This window comes from Poromitra crassiceps (genome assembly GCF_964638095.1).
Source record: "Poromitra crassiceps genome assembly, chromosome: 2".
NCBI lineage: Eukaryota > Metazoa > Chordata > Actinopteri > Beryciformes > Melamphaidae > Poromitra > Poromitra crassiceps.
In genome coordinates this window covers 44,065,374-44,087,579 of record NC_139624.1, presented here as the reverse complement: position 1 = coordinate 44,087,579, position 22,206 = coordinate 44,065,374, and the positions used below count along the sequence as shown (strand labels likewise).

The following is a 22,206-nucleotide window of genomic DNA, read 5'->3' as shown; positions in this document are numbered from 1 at the left end:
TATGTGCTTTGGGGGGGGGGGGGTAACTCAATTTGTAACATGCTACTCGACAAAGTAACCAGTATAATATTACTGAAATCCTATTGGTAATAAGTTATATTACTGAGTTACTGCTAAAAGTAATGTGTTACTTTTGTAATATGTTACCCCAACACTGCTCAGGGGCCACCATTCTGACTGAAGAAGCAACCTGAGGACCACATCCACTGGTGTGAGGAAATGGGTTGGGATTACAAGGGTACAAATTTATTGAATGCATGGTCGGGGACCACCTGCAATGCCTTCACAGACCACCAGGGGGCCGCGACCACCTGTTGAAAACCCCTGATCTAAACCAGTGGTTCTCTATGTGGTGTCCGGGGACCACCATGGGTCCCCAGGCAAATAGATGAATTGTTAAACTTCACCATTATTTAATTTACAAGAAGTTAACACAATTAGAGGGTAACATTTCACAATAAGAGTACATTAATTAAGGGTTTATTAAATGCTCAACAGGCATGAACTAACTCTTTAACAGTTAACCAATGTAGTAATCATTTACTAATGCTGTTTATGTTAACTATGCTATTGATTTATGCATTATTTGATAGTCTATGGTTAGTTGATGGTTAGAGTTAATAAACATTAACTAATGGTTAGTGAATGCTTAGTAAGCATTAACTAATGCTTTTATTGTAAAGTCTTACGGGTATGTAGTGAATAATTGTTTTGGTCATAGTTTCACTGTTATCTACATTACAGCACATTACAGTGTTGGAATTCAGGACAAAATCATACCTAACAATAGAAATGTTCTTGGGTCAGAGAGAAAAAAGATCTCCTCAAATGTTGGGTCTGCAGCCCTAAATGTGGACTAAATTGCGAGTCCTTGTTATGAAAAAGGTTGAGAATCACTGCTCTGAACTGCCTTGGGATGAAAATATCACAATAAAGGTATGAAAAATAGCCCATCTTTATAAAACTCTTCACTCTTGCTCATGCGTGTGTTTGAGAGCAGCAAGAGGGTGCGTCTGTCTAGAGACCTAATTACAGGGAAACAAGCATTTCCTCACTCCCCACCCGGGTCCCTCCTCTCATGTCGTATGCAGTGCATCGCTAACACACTACAGGACATCACATGCAGCGCATCGCTAACACAATACAGGACATCACATGCACATGGGGGGGATTTAGTGTGTGGGGGTCAAATCCCCCCCAGTGGTAAAAAAAAAAAAAGGTTTGCTCACCATTGTAAATCTTCATGTCATTGTCTGGCTGAATATGATCATAAAATGTATATACACTTTGACATGCATTACAGGTATTTCTTTGCTAAAGGCAAGCTGTGACGGGGGCCTCTGACAGGGCTTTGCTGCAGCTGCCCCCTCCCTCTGGAATGCCCTCCCAGTCATGTCTGACAGACCAAAACTCATTGTCATCTTAAAAAAGAAAAAAGCCTCCAAAACCCACCTTTTCACTGTTGCCTTTCACCTATAATCTTTTTTTTCCCTCATCTATTTTAATATTTTCCTCTCTTTATTAAAGTTGTTTTATCCTGTTTTTGTTAAATGTCTGAGCACGGTCAAAAGCAACAGTGAATAGTGAAGCGTTATATTCAGTAATATAAATGTACATTACATTAACATAAATCTAGTGTACATCATTACATTTCTAAACATACAATGAGTATTAATGGTCTGTAATCCTACTCATATTCTAATATTATATTTCCATTCTTATACTTATTGAACAGTAATTACTCTTTGATTAATAATACTAACAACAATAATAAAACAATGATTTTAGTAGTGGTAGTAGCAGCAGCAGCAGCAGCAGCCTAGTATTATTATTTTTATTATTCAGAGACTAATTGTAATTATTGTACAATAACTCTAAATCTGGCTTTAAACGCAATGCCCTCAAAGACACCCCAGATGCTCTCTCTCTCTCTTTAGGTCTAGTAGTCTCAGAGTCACACTCAGGGAAGAAGGCTTCTCTGTTGAGGCCTTATGCAATAGTCTGCAACCTAGACAGCATTGCTTCTGTGTAGTAGGGTGGTGGTCAGTGCATAAGGAGCCCAATGTAAAATCTAAAATATGTCTTGGGGGAGGGGGGGCATGTTATGAAATCAAATTGCACAAGCAATGAAAACTGCCAGAGAGAGAGACAGAAAAATTTAGTTAATATTTCATGTTTAAGATCTATCACTATTCATAGTATTCCCATGATGTCACAAGCATTTTCCTACCAATATGGCGCTACAATACACACAGCTCATTGGCTGGTTGTGTCACTTGATTGTAATCACCTGTTAATTGATTACAATCACCTGCTATTTTCCTACCAAGATGGCCGTGTGGTGATGTAACAATACTATCAATAGGTTTACAATGCTTCTGTTTACATGGTTATTGAAGTGATATGATTTCTCTAATGACCTGGTCCACACAGATTCATTTAATGCATTCATCGAATAGTTGTCACTCCACTGAACTGAGCCATGTTTGCTATGTAAATACAAAATGGTCACTGTGTCTACATTTGCAGTTAAAAAAGCAAAAGAAATGCAAGGCATTCACACATGCCCTAATACATGGAAAGATTGAGCAGTGACCTGGGTGTGTTAACTGGGTTATGTTTGCTCTGAATTGAGATCATCAGAAGTTTACACTCTGGGTATTGCCTTAATCGGGTTAAGATTGCATTATTAGTGCGCATATAAACACACACATTACGTTTTAGCATGGAGCCTACTATCACTCAACTTAGTGTATGCAAAATTTGTATTGAAGCACCGGAGCCAACGATCTACCAGGGACACGTGTGTATGAAGTCAATGTTCTCATCACATTTTTTTGTTTTTGTTTTGTTTTTTGGGGAGTGGGGGTGGTCAAGTTTTTTCTCCAATTTTCTCTACAATTGTATTTAGCAAATTTCCCCTGCTGTCCCGGGCGTTGCTCCACCCCCCTCTGCTGATCTGGGGAGAGTTGTAGACTACCACATGCTTCCTCTGATACATGTGCAATCGGGCCAGCTTCACCTGACAGCGAGGCGTTTCACTGGTAAGATGTAGCGCATGGGAGGATCACGCTATTCTCCCCAGTTCCCCTCACCCCAAACATGCAGGTGCCCCGCCCGACCAGAGGAGGCACTAGTGCAGCGACCAGGATTCATACCGCACCGGCTTCCCACCTGCAGACACAACCAATTGTGTCTGTAGGAACATCTGACCAAGCTGGAAGTACCGCTGCCGGGAATTGAAGTTGAACCTGGGTCTCCGGAGCGGTAGGTGAGTGTTCTGACCTCTACACTACACTACCCAGACAGATGCCCCTCTACACTACCCAGACCAGATGGCCCTCTCTCACTTGTTGTATTCCTTTAAAGTTTCAGCCCAGGTGAATTATTCCCCAGACATGACCAATCAAACACCACACATTCGTTCTTCATTCCAGAGTAAAGTGAAGAAAAACACAAGCCTCAATTAGAAAGATGTTATATTATTCTCTTTAATGATTGACAAAATTTGAACATGAGATATGTTTAGCAGAGTACATGTTTCAGAATTCAGAAAAAAGCATACCAAGATGTTGTACCATATAGCAGCAACTTTTGGAAGTCCATTGATCCCCCCCCCCCCATCTAGCGTTTTGCCTTGCTAGGTGTGGATCTGTACGCTATGCAGATTTCCCTGGTGTGAGTTTCGCAGTATGTATGTGTATGTAATGCACCACTGGATACTTCAAAATGACTGTAGATGAACTACAAAAAACCGGAGTCTGTAAACAAAATTCACATAAAGATTCACACTATTGTGTGATACAAAAGATACTTCAAGAGTTACTGTAGACTACGTACAGAGTTCCGGAGTCTGGATAAAACAAGGTCAATAGACATCCATAAGGTAAATAGACATACAGGTTTCACTTTCACTCACGCACTCACGCACGCACGCACGCACGCACACACACACACACACACACACACACACACACACACACACACACACACACACACACACACACACACACACACACACACACACACACACACACACACACACACACACGGTTTCATACCAGCAAGGGTGCCAGACGCATACGTTACAATTACAGTTAAATAACATACTTCTGATGTCAGAACAGCATAGTCATCAACAGGTGTGAGGGGGGTATGTATTTCTAGAATCTGTGGTTTTAGTGTTTGTGTTCTGTACAATGCCATGTGCTCACCCATCCTTTTTTTTCACCCCCCATATTCCCTCTGTGTAGTAAAAAGTCAAACTCATACCACAGTCCGTGGTTTGGTGTGGGAGGCGGCTTGGTTTGGTGTGGGAGTCGGCTTGTCCGTGGAGTATAAATATCCTTGAGCCAACTCTGTAGTTAACACAGCTTTAACATAATGCTCCTTCCAAGAAACTCTGGCTCTTCTCACTAACTCAACGTTGTGCCTCTGTCATTCTAGGACATGCGATCGAGTGCAATCACTGGAATAACAGACATTCATTTCCTGTACAGTTAAAAGAGGAACAAGCCCAGTACAATTTTAGTGAACTATGAGCATGGATGAGATAGTGATTAGTATGAAATAATCTCTACCCCCCCCCCCCCCCCCCCCCATCCCGTCTTTCCAGATGAAAGTGGGCTAATTTCCTCTATTGTTCTAATTCAAAGTCTGACACTGTGGACCTCCCCTCAGCCCTCAGAGTAAGCCTGCCCCACCCACCCCATTTACTGCTTAGTTTTGCTTAATTCCTAGATGCCTATGGGATTGTGATTATGTTATTTGATCCCAGGGCCACTCAATCATTGTTCATCCAAGATAGCCTGATGTTGCTGTTTGACTTCAGACTACATGATCAAATACATACAAAGTTATGTCTGAACTTGGGTGTTTTTTTTAGGTTCTGACTCTGAGAGTCACACACGTTTAGGCTGTTCTATGTGATCTCCTTTTGATACCTGATGTAATAACTAATGGAATATTTTTGTACTTCCATTCACTGAGCCTCCCCTGAAACTGTTTGGAGCCCCCCTAGGGAGGCACATCAGAATAATAAAATGCTGTCAACAAAAGTGCTTTCAACTTTGTTCTTGCTCATAAGCGCTGACAGAGAGACACACGCTGACTACAATGCCCACAATGGCCCTACAATGCCCTCCAAACCCAACAATGCCATAGTCAGTAAACAAACCAGTGAAAACAAGAGGTCACGGGTTCCCATGTAACAGCGGCACAAGAGTATCGCAGGGATGACATCTTTTTGTAGGCGGAAGGCGAAAGTCCCGGACTTCCTGGATCGTACGGGGAAAACGCTTCAAAAGGCATAAGAGTGATTCACATTCGTGAAGATTATCCTGCTGAACCCAAATGACCACTCCCATAAACTTTTGTTAACCACAGCCCTTATTTTATGCATTTAAGTGAAATCCCCATTCTAAAACCCCATTGACTTTTCCCTGTAAGATGCAGGAAGTCCGGGACTTCCGCCTTCTGACTACAAAAATGCGTCATCCCTGCTGTACTCTATAGACTTCACAGCCTGTTTGTGACTATTAATAATTTCACTTTGCTGTAAGCTGCTAGAAAGAAAGTGACATGATAATATGGAGAGAATAACCTAAATAAATTGTGTATACATCTATCAACTGTGGGGAGCCTCTTCTTTAGTGTGTGGCATAAGCAGTCTGTTCTCAACACTTATCTGATTCCCACAGGGAGGGCGCCCTCCTCTTTACAGCATTCATTTGCTTCAAAGTATCTTGTGTAGATAGGTATACAATGTCTTGGATCAGAGGCAATGTAAAGCAATTGTTATAGTTCCTTGTCAACACTTTTTTAAGTCAACAAATGTGTGTGTACATCAACTGCGCCGTGTCAGATGTGTTTGTCTGTGTTTTCTGTCGACCAGGAACAGAGAACTGGCTGTGCAGGTCTATCATGGGATCCAGCTCCATTCCACTGTAAAATGTAGGTCTCTCTCTGACCACGCCTCTCACACACACACCCCAGCAAACTTTGAGAAACCACCTCCACCAGCTACTCTGCACTCAAGAGATTCAGGCTTGACTCGTTTAGTACGTGTCTTTCAGCAGGCCCAGTTTCCTCAGCGCTTCCTTGCGCGACTCATCCGTTGCTCCCCGTCCGGAAAACTGCACGGTGATGCCCTGCGAACGGAACGAAGCCGGTTTGGAGATGGACCTCCGCCTGGCTTCGGGGGAAGGGGGGCGGCCCGCTACCTTCTGGGGGCTGAAAGAGCTTTGGTGGGGGTGGTGGCGGGTGGGTCTGGGGGCCGGGGTTGGGGCTGGAGCTTTGGAACTCCTCGCCGGACTGAAGGAAGGGGGATTGGAGGTGGTTGAGGGCGTTATGGTTCGTGTCTTGCCTCCGTAACTGTTGAGCTCATAGTGGGGTAGTGTTTCCGGCGACGGCAACGTTCTGCTCTTGTCAATGTGAGAGCTGAGGATGTCGGGGAGGTCGCTCCTGCTCATGGGCACAGAGGCAGTGGCCATGACTTTGGTCTTTCCTCCGAAGCTGTTGAAGTCACTGGGGTTAGCCAATGCGGACGGGAGGGTTTTGCTATCATGGCCGCCTGGAGAAACCGCAGGCTCGCTCTTGGAGGAAGCGGATGGGTTGACCAAGATGCTTTTCCCTCCATAGCTGTTGAAGTCCAAAGAGGCAACCTCGGGTGGAGGGGCTGGGAAGACTGGTGGCTTGCTTTCAGAGGGAGGTGGGGGGAAGCTGCTTTGTGTGACAGTTGCTGGAGGTGAGGTGTTAATCTGAGGGCTTTTATCTCCAGAGTGGGTCAGCACCGTCTCTCGGTTCCTGTCAGCATGACTTTGGTTCTGGATTGGGCTGGGCATATTGGCCACAGGAGGTTCGGTGCTGGTTTCTGCATCTGTGGTAAGAGGTGGGATGGCACTGTTAGGGGTGATAAGAACAGACATACCACCGGACATGGCACGGTGCCTGGTCAGGCCCAGCTTAGACAGCGCCTCCTGCCTGGATTTGTCTGGCGTGGGGTCCCTGAAGGAGACACTACGTGTGGGAACGTTTCGAGCCTTTTGTGGCGAGACCTGCTGTGGGTCTTCCAGCTCCAGAGGGTGCGATGTCCCTGTTAGGTTAGCCAGCATCTGCGCCCGCCTCTCCTGGATGTTCACATTAGCCAGTGACTGGTTGTAGTGCTCCTTGCTGCTGAGCATCACGCTGATGTTAGCAGGGAAGCGGGTGGGCTTGGCGGAGGTAGGAGGGCCATGTTTGGCTGAATGGTCGGAGCTGTAGCTTGGTGGCTTATCAGACTCCAGGCTCAAACGGCGGAGAACAGAGGAGGGATGGAAACTGGAGGTTCCACACGCCTGGTTCTCAGCTATCTTCTGGGCAATCAAGACTGGAGTGGGGATGCAGCCTGGGGGGTGGTAGGACAAGTGGCTATCTGCAGGTCCATAGCTACCGCTAGGTAGTGGAGGGTTGTACTCCAAAGGTAAGCTGTCCGTCGGATCACGCCTTGGCTTCATCTCAAAGTGGCTGTCAGGATTCACCACCATAGTCTGGAAATCTAGAAGGGACACATGTCAAAGATTAATGCTTCAAGTCTTCTCCTTTCAACTGACATGAATTACAAATATCGTCTACTCTAGTTAGAGCTGCAGTAGGCAACTTTCCACAATTGTGGCTGCAGATGGCAGCGAGAACTTCAATACCCAGAAATCCTGTAACATCATCAGTCAACTGTACACAGCACGCTCATGTTTGCCAACCTGGCCAGTTTGTGATGCTTTATACCAAAGAATACCAAACGTTCGAGAAAGGCTGTTAAGCAGACTCTTTAGCCCTGTTCGAAACCGTTCCCTATTGCAGAAATCGTGGACTGTATAGTGTGTTTGCCATTTTACTAGTGTCCAAATTCTCAACTGTTAATTTGATTCACTATAGTGTACCCTATATTTTCTCTCATATACCACAATGCAATGCAGTTGTGTTTACCAAAGGAGAAGAGTGTGGTAGTGTTCGAAAGTCGTTTGATTGTTCACTATATGATAAACACTACATGGGGAATAGTGAGTGAATGAGTGAACCATTCTGAACACGGCTTTTGTATTTCCTTCCCAAGTTTCAATTAATCGCCTGTTGTAGGTGGAGAACTGTTTTATCCCCTCCCAATGGACTGTAAATAAAAAGTGTTAGGCCAGGCTGAGCAGTACACTACCTGGATTGGTGGGATGGAAGAGTGGCTCTTTGGTCTGAACAAGGTCCGGTTCTGGTCGGACCAGGTCTATAATGTCATGGTCTTTGGGACTGGGGGGTATGTCCGGGAAGGAGGACACGGGTCCATGGCTGAAGCTCGGTGGAGGGGGCAAGGTGGGGGTTCCGTCTACCTCCTGGATGGGACTGCTGCTCACCGGCGGCTTGGCCGGCCCTTGCTTTCGCTCATCCTCCTCCAAGCTCTCCTCCAGGGAGACGATGGTCTCCTCGAAGAACAGGATGCACTCCTGCTCCTCCTGCGACAGGAACTGCAGCGCCTCGTCTTCCTGTCAGGGGCCAGACATGAGCAAGTCAAGTCAAGTCAAGTCAAGAGTCCTGCTGATTACTGGAGCCTTGACTTGTATACCTTGTCCCATCAATGTCACCCTGTATGGTAGAAGCATCACCTTCATCACCACAACTTGAACATCATTACTTGAGTCTTACCCTTGTGAAATGCTGCAAAGCAGTGCCTTCCCATTCATGGTGAAACTGAAAGTCCTGTGTCAAGCCATTGAGTTGGCTTTCTCATACTCTGTGTGTGTGTGTGTGTGTGTGTGTGTGTGTGTGTGTGTGTGTGTGTGTGTGTGTGTGTGCTTGTGCGCGCGCGTGCGTGTGTGTGTATGCACACACGCGTGTACATAGAGAACACAGGGCTGTTTGTTCCTGCGTCGCAACCTTCCAAACTTGGTTCCCACCCTATATTTAGCTCAAACGCCCCTCTCTTCTATGGGAGGGTCTAAACCTTGACAGCCCCTCCCTCCCTCTCTCCATCCCTGCTTCTCTCCTTCATGACCACCTGTCCTGCTCCACACAGGGCAGCCCCTGTACACCACACAATGGGGTGTCCAATAACAGCCTCTGCCTGCCTCCATGGCCGGGCTGCTGGGTGACTATTGATTTTTCCACTTTTTTTTCCGTTTTGGGCCCGCAGGCGAAGGTCAAGTCCACCTATTTCAGAGGTGCCCAAATTCTTACCTATGAAGGGCCAAAATTAATCTGGATGGATGGCCGTGGGCCAAAAATAAATGTTGATGTTACATGAAATTCCATTCAATTATATTTTATAGACAATTTACATTCTAAATCTAAAATAGGTCTTTGAGTTTCATATGGTAAAAGTATCATCAAGCTAGCTTTAAAAATGAGCCCGCCACAGCCTCTGAAACACAGTAATATTGGCCTCGATTTTTTTCCTTTCAAAACCATGGAGGGCCAAAACAACCTGAGCGTGGGCCAGGTTTGGGCCGCGGGCCCCACATTGGTCAACCATGACCTCTTTAAACCAAACCACATGACTTTAGGGAGTAGGTATTATCCCCGACAGCCAAACGTGATGCACTTAGAGGTAGGGTAAGTCGAGTGCAAATTAGTAGACACAGTCACAATACAATGTAGCCTACAGTACAACAACAATACAATTATATTGCCACTGGCCAGACAGAAGGTGCTTATTTGTGCCATTTTAAGTGACATTCAGTTTGCGGTTGACATGGTGAACAGGGTTACCATGGTGGCAGGCCCGCAATGTCTGATGCCGACATGTGCGAAGAGCCACCCGGTGGCACGGCAAGGTGAGTGTGCGCCTTGTTTTGCTTTACTTGGACACAAAGACACCTGTGGCAACACCCAACTGAAACCAATACGAGATAAAACTGATATGCTGCTTTCAGCAAGAATGAATGATGTCTATTGTAGTAATGGAGCCAAGACCCGGAAAACTGCAGCTTAACCGGTTGGGCTGTGTTGTATGTTTATAAATGCATGTCATCCCCAAGGCATGCACAGGGATTACGTTGTTAAGTAAGTCATTTCTGCGTGTCTGCGAGGACCGGTTGCGTTGTATAAGCACAACGCACTGCTCAGTCAAGCGTGAATCACAGAACAATAAGCATCAGCTCTGAACTTGATACCCAACACATTGGGGCTTATAGATACTAATAGACAGCTGTAAATAAACGCTTTTAAAATAAAGGCGTGTGGAGTTTTTGGCAAGGTGTTGAATTCACTGTGAAAAAGATTTTCCACACACGTTTAGAATTATGAGAGGGTTCTATCTGACTTTTTTTCTTAATCAAAATTGATTTATCCACATATTCATGATCCTTGAATGGTAGTTTGCCTTTTGGGGTTAAATATTTAAAAAGATAGAAAGTACAGAAGAGTTTTGCCAGCTGGATTGTGAAATCTTGGATGCTCAATATTGCAGAATGGCACTTCACCCAGATCGATAGAACCTTATAAGTCCAAGCTCATAATCATGTATCCATGGTCTGATACAGCTATTGGCTCAGTAAATGTAAATTGCATTAAGATAGGCTACTTTTCATGCTGTGAAATGAAATAGGCTACAGCTACAGGAAGACTTAAAGGGCAACTTTGCTGATTTTCAACCAGCTTTGTATAATTACAAAATTGGTAGCATATATATGCAAATGAACAAGGTTTAACTTCCCTCCATCTTGCCTGGTCCGAGAGCTCCCCGTTCATTCACAGAACTTCCTGCTCCAAATGGTGTCATAACGATGTCATTTGGAGCAGCTTTGCAATGGTGTCACTATTACTGTCACTATCATTATTGCTCTCTCTACCTTCATTTGCAGAAATTCCTGGACAAAATGACATCATTATGACATCACTTGGTTCAGGAAGTTCTGTGAATGAATGGGCGGCAAGATGGGGGGAAGTTAAACATTGTTCATTTACATATAATACTGATTTTGTAATGATACAAAGCTGGTTGAAAGTGGGCGTGGCCCCTTAACACTGTCCCAAAGTCAATTACTGATGAACCGCAATGGTTTCCTAACCGTCATGTGACTGTTGACCTCTAGTCTACTCACACTTGGCCTGGAGTTTCTCGTGGCTGCTCCGTTGACACGGAAGTGGAGCGGAGGACTGGCCTGCAGATGGACGTCCATGGTAACCGGGTCAGAAGTCAGTTGGCCTTTGGACATCTCATGGAGGGCTCCCAGTCTTCTTCTCTAGGAGAAACCCAGAAGCACGTCCGGTCTCACTCTGAAGAATCATCGAATCCTCTCGTTTCAACCAGAGCCTGGAGAACAGAGGGATAGAGACAAAGGCGTTGGAAGCACGGTGCGGTGGGCGCTGCAGCACCCCCTGGTGGCAAGAGATGTAAAAAAAAAAAAAAAAAAAAAAAAAAATTTTTTACAGTGCACCTGAACGCAACATGCAAAATACCCGCTGAATAAGTGTCCAAATGTTCATGTAATTCTGGCCAATACTCCACTTCTGTTATAACATTTCAGTCTGGAAGATATAATCTTTATGACTACCTTAAAAGGCTAAATGAATAGCTTAGAAAATGAATAGCACCGGGGGCCCATGGTACTATTAATCCGGCCCTGGATATATCGGAGGAATAGCAGGTAGGCTATCAGTCCCTGAGTCCTGAGGGTAAATTGAGTAATGCTGCAGAGAAGAGGAGAAGACACTGAATAATGACATCACAACAGTATAATCCTAATGTTAATTTAAAATTTAATATTCCTCTAAATATGGCTAAAAGTCCAAAAAGGGTGGGAGAGAGAATGAGGATTCCAACACAGCAGTGGGAGCAAGTGGTGACATGGAGGTGAGTGAGAAAAGGTGACTGAATAATGACACAACAGTCTAATCTTAATATTAATATTCCTCTAATCTGGCAACAAAGTGGCCAAATTTTTTGCCGCCCAATGGCCGCCGTCAGCCGTCCCCCCCAATGTTGAATCGGTGGCAGCACCCCCTACCTAAAAGTACTTCCAACGCCCCTGGATAGAGAGATAGACAACAGAGTGATTAGACCAGAGCCTGGAGAACAGAGGGATAGAGATATACAATAGAGTGTGAAGGGTGAAAAGATCACTAACATTGCTTGGAGCGTGCCCCTTGAAATCCTCTTTAAACTAATAAATACACTTAAAAAAGAATATCAGTTTAGGCACCGGTACCGTTTTAAAAGTATCGTTTTAGCACAGGTATTGGAAAAATATGAAATTAGACCCATCCCTGTGGGTCTACTCAGCACAAAACAAGACCAGTTCACCTTCTGCTGCTCTGTTTGTTATGCAAATACAAACAGTCTACACTACCTCAACCGACACTCAACGGACTCCTCAACCAGAAGTGCTTCACAATCACAAGAAACAGCTGAGCCGGCTGGAAGTCCTGGCTGTTTTGTGTATGTTTCCAGTGTGCCAGGCTTTGTCCCTGTCTCTCTGGAGGGGACAGCACAGCATCGCAGGCCCTGATGGACCAGTTCTCCTGGTGGAGCTGGAAACCAGGCCCCAAAGCAGCAGCAGTGATTTGTCAAGTGGCTTATTTAGCCAGCACATTCCTTTCGAAAGCAATTCTGATAAGGACTAAACAGGATGGTGCGCTGCTGTGGTCTGGAGCCAAATCGCACAAACTGAGATGAAATCTGAACAAAACAGGCAACAGTAGACTTAACAGCTGACCCTCTAGTTTTGTTGTTGTTGCACTTGCACACATTAAAACCGAAAACAGATTGGGGGGGGGGGGGATTGTGTCAGTAGAGACACCTAAGAAATTAATATGAATAATAATCAGAACAAAGCATACAAACAAAAACAAGGTAAAATAACCCTCTCACAAAGAAAGCAACTGATCATTCCATGGTTTGATAAAAGTGAGAGGATAGATTTATCACAGCAAAACTTTATATTCTAACTAACCTATAGGCTAAATATTACAGTGAAAACACAATAAAGTAGCCTACAAGGTCACTATAAACTAATTGAGTAACCACCAGATACACAATATAAGTAGGCTATCATAGGAATATTGAGATAAAAACTAGAGTACAATATTATGGTTACTGTAAGTAGCCTAACTCGCTATGCATATTTATCTATCTATACCAATGTAAAGTAGCCTGAGAAGCCCACTAATAAATCCACATAAGAATATTATATAGTAACGACTTTAATCAGGCCAGGGGAGGTAGCCTAGCCTATAGTCAGATTAGCCTACTCAATGGCATGAAATTGATACTTTGGGACTGCTGTAAAGAAAGATAGCCAATGGGGGGAGGGGGGGTTAGGGTTACTTACCCAGCATCTCCGCAGCAGCCGCATCGCCCTCACAGCGACAGATCACATGTAGGATTATTTATGAATCAGATACTTGTGAGAGGGAGAACTGCTCAGTCGCTTCCCCGTCTGAGACAAGTCATTTTCCGTGCGGACTTGGTGAACTCCCCGTGCGTAATAATATGGGGCCAAAGTGGCACATCGCGCAAGAGTTTGAGCGGCGGACAAACTCCACCCAACGAGGGAGGGAGGTTCCATTCAGGTGTGAGAACCAGTGTTGGCCATTCGTCTTGGGTCGTGGCTTTTATTGGTGGAATAGCCCACTTTTATCCACCTGATTACGAGTTCAATTCACACATCAAAGATACTCGTTAGTGTTGATTATCTCTCTATGACAATAATCCGATCATAACCAATCCAGACTGATTACAGCAGCCCAATCAAAAACCAAAAGACAACGAATACCATTTATTTTTTGCAATAAACCCCACACACACAACCTGTCTACCCAGATTAAGTTGACAGGAGTTTAAAACGAGGGTGAAATTGTAAACATTTATGAAATTGGAATGAAACCACTGGATAATCATGATTCAAATATGTGAGGCAGAAATTCAGTTCCACAATAGTGTGCTAAAGTAGACTGCGCCACCTAGTGGACACGTGAGGAAAAGGGTCAATCAAGTCACAGTATTGTATCTGGGTAGATAAATTAAAATATCTCATATTGGCCTAGTCTTATTATTCTTCCGTTTGGGCTGTAGCCTACCACACATCACATAGGCTACATACATACACCAGAGCAAGTGGTGGACACATGACTTTACCCCGACCAAAATCCAACTACATGGAAAAAGCAATCAGGGCTATTATGTCATGGAGCTGTCTTCCAAGTAATATTCGTTCCATCAAAAGAAAGGCAAGGCATATTTTAAGGAAACTCAGATCCCACCTACCAGGCCCGGCTCCAGACCCAAGTTACAGAGGGGGCCTGCCACTAGCTTGGGGGGGCCAAGCTACCCAAGGGGGGTCCGGGGGGATTCTCCCCCAGAAGAAGATTTTGTACATTTTAAAGTAAAATTCGTCAACCTGGTGCATTTGAGAGCAAAATGAAGAGGCTAAATCTGTGAAGAACTACACACATCTCTAATGTGTTGTGACTTTACAAATAATTAGGCCTAAACAATTAATATTAAGTGTATTTACACATTGTGCACAAATTGCATTCATTGTGACAAATTTACAATAGTTAATATCCAGCCAGAATCATTGCAAATGGATGTTCAAAGTAACAGTTAGCAATAGCATTCAGTTAATCAATGCCTAATGACAGCCAGATTCCATCTTAAACTTTAAAACAGAAAAACGTTTAGCAAAAAAAAAAAAAAAAAAAAAAAAAAAATTTGGAATGGGGGGGCCAGTTTGTTGAATGGGGGGGGCCCGGCCCGGTCAGGCCCGCCCCTAGCGCCGGGCCTGCCACCTACACTCTTGTCTCACACACTATCCTGATGTTTATCACAGCTCCTTTTGTCTGATTTGTTTGTTTTGCAAAAAATGTGCTAACTGTAGGCTATATTAAAATGTTGGTCTACGGACTAGCTAGAGGGCTAGCTGACCACATGGTTTTAGATTTGCCTTTTTCTTTTCCATTCTTTACTTTTTATTTTATTCCATTTAGTTTTTGTTTTATTTTGTGTAGCCTATTTTATTCATTGCGTGTCTGTCATGTAATCCATGTATTGTCTTGGACCCCAGGAAGACTAGCTGTCGTCTAGGTGTCAGCTAAGTCGAGTTTTTCTGGCTCAAGCAGATTTGTCACCAGTGATGTCACTGGAGCAATTGTCATGTCATCAGTGATGTCACTCGAGCAATCGTGATGTCATCACGATGTCACTTGAGCAATTCATGGAACCAGGCCACATAATAGTAATGTATACACTGAATTAATTAAAATAGTAATCCATATCACTGGACTAAAGACTGACTGTGGAAACATAAAACCTTAGAAATCTTTTATTCAACATTGTCCTTGTGCAACCACCACAATTCCACCCACCGCACCCCACCCACAATATACATAGTCCAGTCCAATAAATGCCAGGTTCAGGTGTGTGTTGTCTGGGAGGTCAGGTAGCGCTTCCAGCTGCGGAGGTCTGGAGAGTTTTGAAGCGGTCGGTGGCCTTGTGTGTGCTGAGGAGAGTCAGTCCCATGGTGTCCAGGCTCTCCTCCAACCCCTCCACGCTGTCCACCTCCACTGTGTTGTCGTTGGCCTGGGGGTCAGCGCAGAGAACTCGTCACACCAAGTTCCACAACATCAAGATCAAGATTCAATAGTTTATTGCCATATCAATTAAAATTGATTGGAATTTGCTTTGGCGAGTGCTCATTACAGGCAAACAGAACAAACAGACAGTAATGACAAAGTAATGACAACAATGGGGCGGCTGTAGCTCAGGAGGTAGAGCGGGTCGTCCACTAATCGCTTTGGATAAAAGAGGTCGGTGGTTCGATTCCCGCTTCCTCCATGTCGAAGTGTCCTTGGGCAAGATACTGCACCCCAAATTGCTCCTGATGGTGTGCCAGCACCCTGCGTTGTAGCCTGCCGCCATCGGTGTATGAATGGGTGAATGTACCTACTGATTGTAAAGCCCAAAGCAATATATAAATGCAGGCCATTTACCATTTACAATCACACATCCAAAGGGCAATATAACTACATTTCTTTAAAAATTTATAAAATAAAATATATTCCGTAAAAACGACGGTTAGGTACAGTATATGGTACGTTTTATAGTACAGTAAGTTTTACAGAGCAAAAGGAACTCTGCAGAAAAAAGGCACAAGTGCAATAGTACAGATAAAAAGTAGAGCGCGCACATCCACTCAAAACAGCAGGTGCTGGACTAAGAAGCAACAATCACAAATAAAAAAGTAGAGTCCGTACACTGCTTAAAGATGTCTCCCAGTAGATGTTTCGTCTCACGACCTTCTTTATTGTTGTTGTACAAAATGCGAAGTTAAATTATTAACTTCTCAGTTGCCAATGTTCATAGACATTTTGCACCAGGACAGAAAGGGAAAAAAAGTGTATTCCCACTGAGACATGAATGGATTAATAATAATAATAATAATAATAATAATAACTTTAATTTATATAGCGCCTTTCATAAAACCCAAGGATTGCAGGTTGTATAGGTGGTTGTGAGACCGAATCATCTGAAATAAATCTACTGGGAGACATCTTTAAGGAATGTGCGGACTCTACTTTTTTATTTGTGACAAGTGCAATAGTAGAAACGTAAAAGTGTGGTGCATAAAAAGTGTCTGGTGCATGAAAGACCCAACTACTACTATATTATATTTAAGCAATATAGCACGAGAGCAAGTGTGTTGTGGTGAATATATCCCGCTGATAAGCTGTTATCCCACGAGGCCGCAGGCCGAGTGGGATAACAGCTTATCAGCGGGATATATTCCACAACACACGCTGCTCGAGTGCTATATTGCTTTTATAAAACGGTTTCCAAGTATAATAATATAATAATAATAATACTATAAGTCCGACTGGCATTTTATTCTGATAGAGTCAGTTGAAACACTACTGTAAGGCGGGACATCTAGCAAGAAGATAGACGTGCGGGTGATTTGATTGGATCGTTCTGGAGACTGAAGTCGACATTGGCCAATCCTGGCGCTTGCTGAGAGCTTCTTGCAAAGGCCGACACCAGGGCCGTATGCCGACACCAAGTAACGTTACGTCTTATTTAGAAATGCGGGGTTAAGAGTGAGGGCGCGCGAGAGAGGGGTTAAGACATTAGCCCGCGTCTATTCTTGTACAAAACATCATTTTCTGCGAAGTATTAGTAAAGTTATAAGCGAAGATCGATTCACAAGGATCTGAAAACTGTCTCCGCCATTTTGTTTTTGAGGTAACCAAAGCCTAAGAGAGTTGCGCCATCATGCGTCTGGCTGCAAGCGAGTAGCTTTTTGTTTTGACACTACTGTAAGGCGGGACCTCTAGCAAGAAGATAGACGTGCGGGTGATTTGATTGGATCGTTCTGGAGACTGAAGTTGACATTGGCCAATCCTGGCGCTTGCTGAGAAACTGAGAGCTTTCTGGAAAGCCCAACACGGAGCTCGAGCGCAGGGCTGCCTTTTAGTAAGAGAGTTGCCATGGCAACCAATAACCCATGGCCATGGGTTATTGAACTCGGTTACTGGAATTATACAATGGCTGTGAACCAATCAGATTGCTTGATTTGAGAGAGCCGTTTTATAATTACTACTACGTATATATTATAATGACTACAATGTTATACTTACAACTATGTTTAGATTGGGGTCATGAATTGAACAGCTGAGGAGGAGTTAAGGGCCCTAACAGCTTCAGGGTACGAGCTGTTACACAGACGAGTGGTTCTGCTCTTGATGCTGCGTACCCTTTTTCCTGAAGGAAGGCGGGCAAAGAGAGCATTGGCTGGGTGGGAGGGGTCCCTAACTGTCTTCAGTCCCAGCTTTAAAATGCGGACACCATAGATGTCACAGATGCTTGGCAGATCTTTACAGATGATTTTTGATGCCGTTTTCACGACCTTGTTCAGCCTCCCTCTGTCCTCAGCTGAGCAGTTACCAAACCAAACTGTGATAGAGAATGTGAGCACACTCTCTATCATAGCTTGATAAAAGTGACACATCCCTGCTTTTGATACCTTAAATTTCTTGAGCTGGTCCCCAGGAATTTGAAGCTCTCCACTATCTCAACAGCCTGATCATTTATGACTAAAAGTTGGAGCTCGACTTTGTTTTTGCGTAAGTCTACAACCACCTCCTTGGTTTTGGAGAGGTTTAAGTTGTTCTGGGCGCACCACTCAATTAGTGAGGAGACTTCTGCTCTGTAAGCCGTTTCATCATTACAGGAGATCAGACCCGTCACAGTGGTGTCATAAGCAAATATTACGATTTTAACCAAGTCGGAAATAGAGATCAAGTAGATGACAGAGGGGCAGATCAATCCATATGATAGCAAAGACAGTATGTTAGATTTCATGTAAGGCGTCTTGAATTGGATAAATATTGTAGTATTTACCAGTTGCAGTGAGGCCAGCATGTACTTGCAAGCTTCAAAGTTGTCCAAGCCGTAGACAATGGAGGCAAAGGACCTGCGGCTGCCCACGCCGTTTAAAGCCGCTACAATCCTGTCCCCGTAGTCATGGATGTCACAAACTGGACGCTCCTCCTAGAGACAGAGACCGTAGATGACAGAGGGACAGATGTCAGTGTTTCACGTCATTTCACATAACTCATTAAATTTGGGTAGCCCACCCAGGGAAATTGGACTATTACAGCAGCAAATAATGATACAGCAAAGAGCATTTTAACATAAGAGTAGAATAGAATTACACTCATGTAATCAACAATTTGAACAAATGTTAAGTAGAAAAAGAACTGAACACAGTGCCCAATCCCCCCCCCCCCCCCCATCTTGCATCACATTATTATATCTGCTTCACAAAACTAGCAATAATCAAAGGGAGTATAACAGAATTTGCAAATATAGCGAGTGTGTTACGGTTACATTCAATGTAAAAAGAATGCAACCAAAATACAGCCTCCTCCTCCTGAGATGAATAGACGGGGCACTACAGGTACAGAGGATTCAGACTCAGGTACAACAGACTCAGTGTTGTACCTGTATTGCCAGTTCAGTACGGATCTTGTCCTCCCAGTCCTTGACTCTTCTTGACATCTCTGTTTCCTGGGCGTAACCCTGCGACGCCACCAGGAACTGCTCCTGCAAAGAGTTTCATCAACAAGCCGTTATAACTTATATGCACCATTGGGGAAGCTTCTTTGAAAGGATAGTTTCATAAGCTACCAGTTACTGCACATCTGAAGAAACTGTAAAGTTACGGCAAAGCTTCCCTCATGACAAATGTAGTTTGGTTTAACTTAAGTTACTTAGAAACTAGTTCAGATACTACTTGCAGATTTAGACATGACTCAAAATAATTTATAGCATGGCGTGCTCACCTGCTCAACTGTTGAGCAATCGAGCAAGGCGGCCCAGGGCCACCTTATTATAGTTGTGAGATCATTTTTACAATGTAATACATGTCATGTAATACAACATTTGATTTTATTTGTAATAAGTGACTAATAAAGTGAATGTTGACAGTTTCAAAACTAAATAATCGTATCTAGTTTGTTAACACTCTGTTGGATATGATGTAATGTCTACCACTCATACAATATACTCAATCTGGACGTAGTGAAGCAAAGGAAAATCATGAGGTAATGTCATTAGGGATGAAACGATAACTGGTTTTAATGATACCCGTGATATAATTCCTTCTGATAACCGTACCATTTCAAATTTTTTATCATCTTTAAAACCATGGTACCGTGATTACCGTGTTACCATGATTACAGCGCTTTGAAAAACATGGTAAATACGTACCGTGATTACCGTGTTACCATGATTACAGCGCTTTGAAAAACATGGTAAATACTGTCCATCATCAACCAAAGTTGGCAACCGTCTCCCAGATGCAGACGTGCAGCCTTGAAGAAATTATTTCAGTGAGTGTATCAGTCCTTTTTGGCTCTGAGTTTTCAATATAAAACTTGGTGAAATGATTTCCGTGAGTGTATTAGCACTTTTTAACACCACTTTTTGGAAATCTTCAGCACATTTGAACAATACCGTGATAATACTGATAACCGTGATAATTTTGGTCACTATAATCATGATTTTCATATCGTTTCATCTCTAAATGTCATGTGACAGAAGATAGCCGGTTTCTATAAGACACCGAATGAAAATCACGAGGTAATGTCACGTGACAGGTAATGTCATGTGACAGAAGATACCCGGTTTAAATCATTAGGTAATGTAATGTGACAGAAGATAGCCAGTTTCTATAAGACACTGAATGCGTACCACACTTTGCTTCACAAGGTCTTCATAACTCAGTGCATCCATCTGGGCTTCTGGAATCATAGAAAGACAAAAATACAGTGAATCACTAGTCTACAGCCGAACACACTTCATTAGAAATCTGGTGCCATGAGATGATGTGATAATTTACCACTTGCCCAGAATGTTTTTGTTTTGGGATTAAATTGGTGGTTTATCCGACACCAACAAACAAATAACTTGCCCAAGTACTCCTCAGGTCTTCACATTTTTTTTTGACAATCAGAATGATATAAACATTACCATAAAATGCATTTCAGATACTATGCATGTATAGATAGTATTCAATCAGTGTCATCACGGTCGCTGTGGCCATGTTGTTGACATAGCACAGCTCTCAACTAGTGACAGCCTATGTGAGAGTAGCCCCATAATGTTCCGCTATGTTCTCCATATACACTCTCGAACTAGCGTCACAAAGACTTCCATAAGTCAATTGGGGGACTCTGCTGTTCAAAACGCTCTCCTACCTGTCTCCGACGTCCGATTGCTGATCCGAAGATATAATAATCCTCCTACGGAAGCCAGTAGTTTAGGCATGGGGCTTAAAATTATATTCCTGTGTGAAACAACCCATTTAAAAGCAGTCTTTCCACAGCCTGTGCAGAATTTACAGCAGGGTGTGTGTGTTTTTTTTTGTATTTTATTTTTTCAAATTTCAATTTTAACAAAATACAAACAAAACAAACGAACAAGCTCAGACACAGGAAAGGAAAGAGAGAGAAGAAAAAAAACAGACAATAATGTGGTGATAGCGTCCATATAGGGGTCGAGGTAGGCCAGAAACAGGTCCCAAATAGTTAGAAACTTATGAAGTGAGTTGTTTCTCAGGGATCTGAGCCTCTCCATCGTTATGACCGAGATTATGTCCGTCAACCACAGTTGGAAAGGAGGCGGAGAGGGGGACTTCTACTCTTTCAGGATAAGTCTTTTGGCAACAGTTGTCCCCAGACTGTTGAACAGCTGTGGGGAAGCCCAGAGAGGTCACCGAGCAGCCGAAGATGGGCGAGTCCTGCCTCCGGCTCCCAGAATCCCATCAGTGAAGGGCAGAACCAGAGGGCATGACACAAAGTGCCCTCTGACACCTGTCGCACAGTGGTGAGACGGGAAGAACTTGTGCAACTTATGCTTAGAATAGTGAAGGCGATGAACGACTTTAAATTGAATGAGCTGGTGTCTACTATTAACTGAGCATAGTTGTACCACAGACAAACTATTTTCCCATATAATGTCAGATAGATCAATACAAAGTTCCCCCTGCCATGCTTCTTTAATTCTCTCAGTAGAGGCCATGGTGCGGTTATCAAACAGACATACAAATCTAGAAATAAGATGCTTGGAGTGAGGTGGGCTCAGCAAAACGTCAAAAAAGGCATGTTCATTTGGAAGCGCTTCAAAGGCGCGGATCTTGGATCGAACATAATTTCTGATTTGCAGGAATCTGAGCCAGTTTGTGTTAGGCAACTCAAATTTCCTCTTCAGTAGATCAAAGGATGAAAAATTATCATTTATGTAAAGGTCTTTGATGGAAACTAGCCCCTTCTCACTCCAGGCATGATAGTTTCTGTCCGACCACGGAGGCAAAAAAGAGTGATTAAAACAAATTGGTCTATGGACAGACCCAAAACATTCCTGACCTGGTTTAGAATTCTGAGGGAGTTTTTCACAACAAAACCTAAATGCTGTAAAGTCCCAGGCTTATCTGGCTTAGAAAATAACAGGGCTGGTAAAGAACAGGTGGCATTTTCAGCCACAGGGGGGCCCCCGAGCGTTAAGTCGCCAGGAGTCCCTTGCCGACAGAACATTAAAGCCCTAACATTGGCAGCTCAGTAGTAGTGGCTAAACACTGGTAAGGCCAGCCCTCCTTCGGACTTGGGTTTCTGCAAGTGAAACAGCAGGGTGTGTTTGATCTCACTATCATGGTGCACCACTTGCACGCGGTGACCAGTCACACGGAG

The 22,206-nt window shown here is 43.7% G+C and overlaps 2 protein-coding genes across 5 annotated transcripts in view; both read right to left on the bottom strand.

Annotated features, from left to right (window-relative positions):
* Positions 1 to 4,713: 4,713 nt before the first annotated feature.
* proser2 (proline and serine rich 2) lies at positions 4,714 to 13,433 on the bottom strand. The gene is made up of 4 exons (XM_083632128.1): positions 13,293 to 13,433; positions 11,064 to 11,275; positions 8,186 to 8,507; positions 4,714 to 7,534 (listed from the first exon to the last, which is right to left on the bottom strand). Exons 2-4 carry the CDS (start codon positions 11,175 to 11,177, stop codon positions 6,057 to 6,059), a joined length of 1,914 nt encoding a protein of 637 aa, XP_083488254.1. The 5' UTR covers positions 11,178 to 11,275; positions 13,293 to 13,433; the 3' UTR covers positions 4,714 to 6,056.
* Positions 13,434 to 15,310: 1,877 nt separating this feature from the next.
* Positions 15,311 to 22,206, bottom strand: part of ncaph2 (non-SMC condensin II complex, subunit H2) — a 29,841-nt gene continuing 22,945 nt past the window's right edge. For all 4 annotated transcript variants that reach the window (XM_083659087.1, XM_083659086.1, XM_083659089.1 and 1 more), the window contains exons 17-20: positions 20,213 to 20,262; positions 18,962 to 19,063; positions 18,359 to 18,508; positions 15,311 to 15,541 (exon numbers count right to left, since the gene is read on the bottom strand). In XM_083659087.1, the coding sequence (XP_083515213.1) occupies positions 15,398 to 15,541; positions 18,359 to 18,508; positions 18,962 to 19,063; positions 20,213 to 20,262 (446 nt within the window). In that variant the 3' untranslated portion in view covers positions 15,311 to 15,397. The remainder of the gene's footprint in view (positions 15,542 to 18,358; positions 18,509 to 18,961; positions 19,064 to 20,212; positions 20,263 to 22,206) is intronic.

Bases quoted from the DNA above. Each gene is read 5' to 3' on its own strand.
- proser2 (XM_083632128.1), bottom strand. From the start codon at position 11,177: ATGTCCAAAGGCCAACTGACTTCTGACCCGGTTACCATGGACGTCCAT. The intron at 8,508-11,063 runs GTGAGTAGACTA...GGCCCCTGACAG, and splicing joins CGAGAAACTCCAGGCCAAGT to GAAGACGAGGCGCTGCAGTT. The intron at 7,535-8,185 runs GTAGTGTACTGC...TGTCCCTTCTAG, and splicing joins CTTCCATCCCACCAATCCAG to ATTTCCAGACTATGGTGGTG.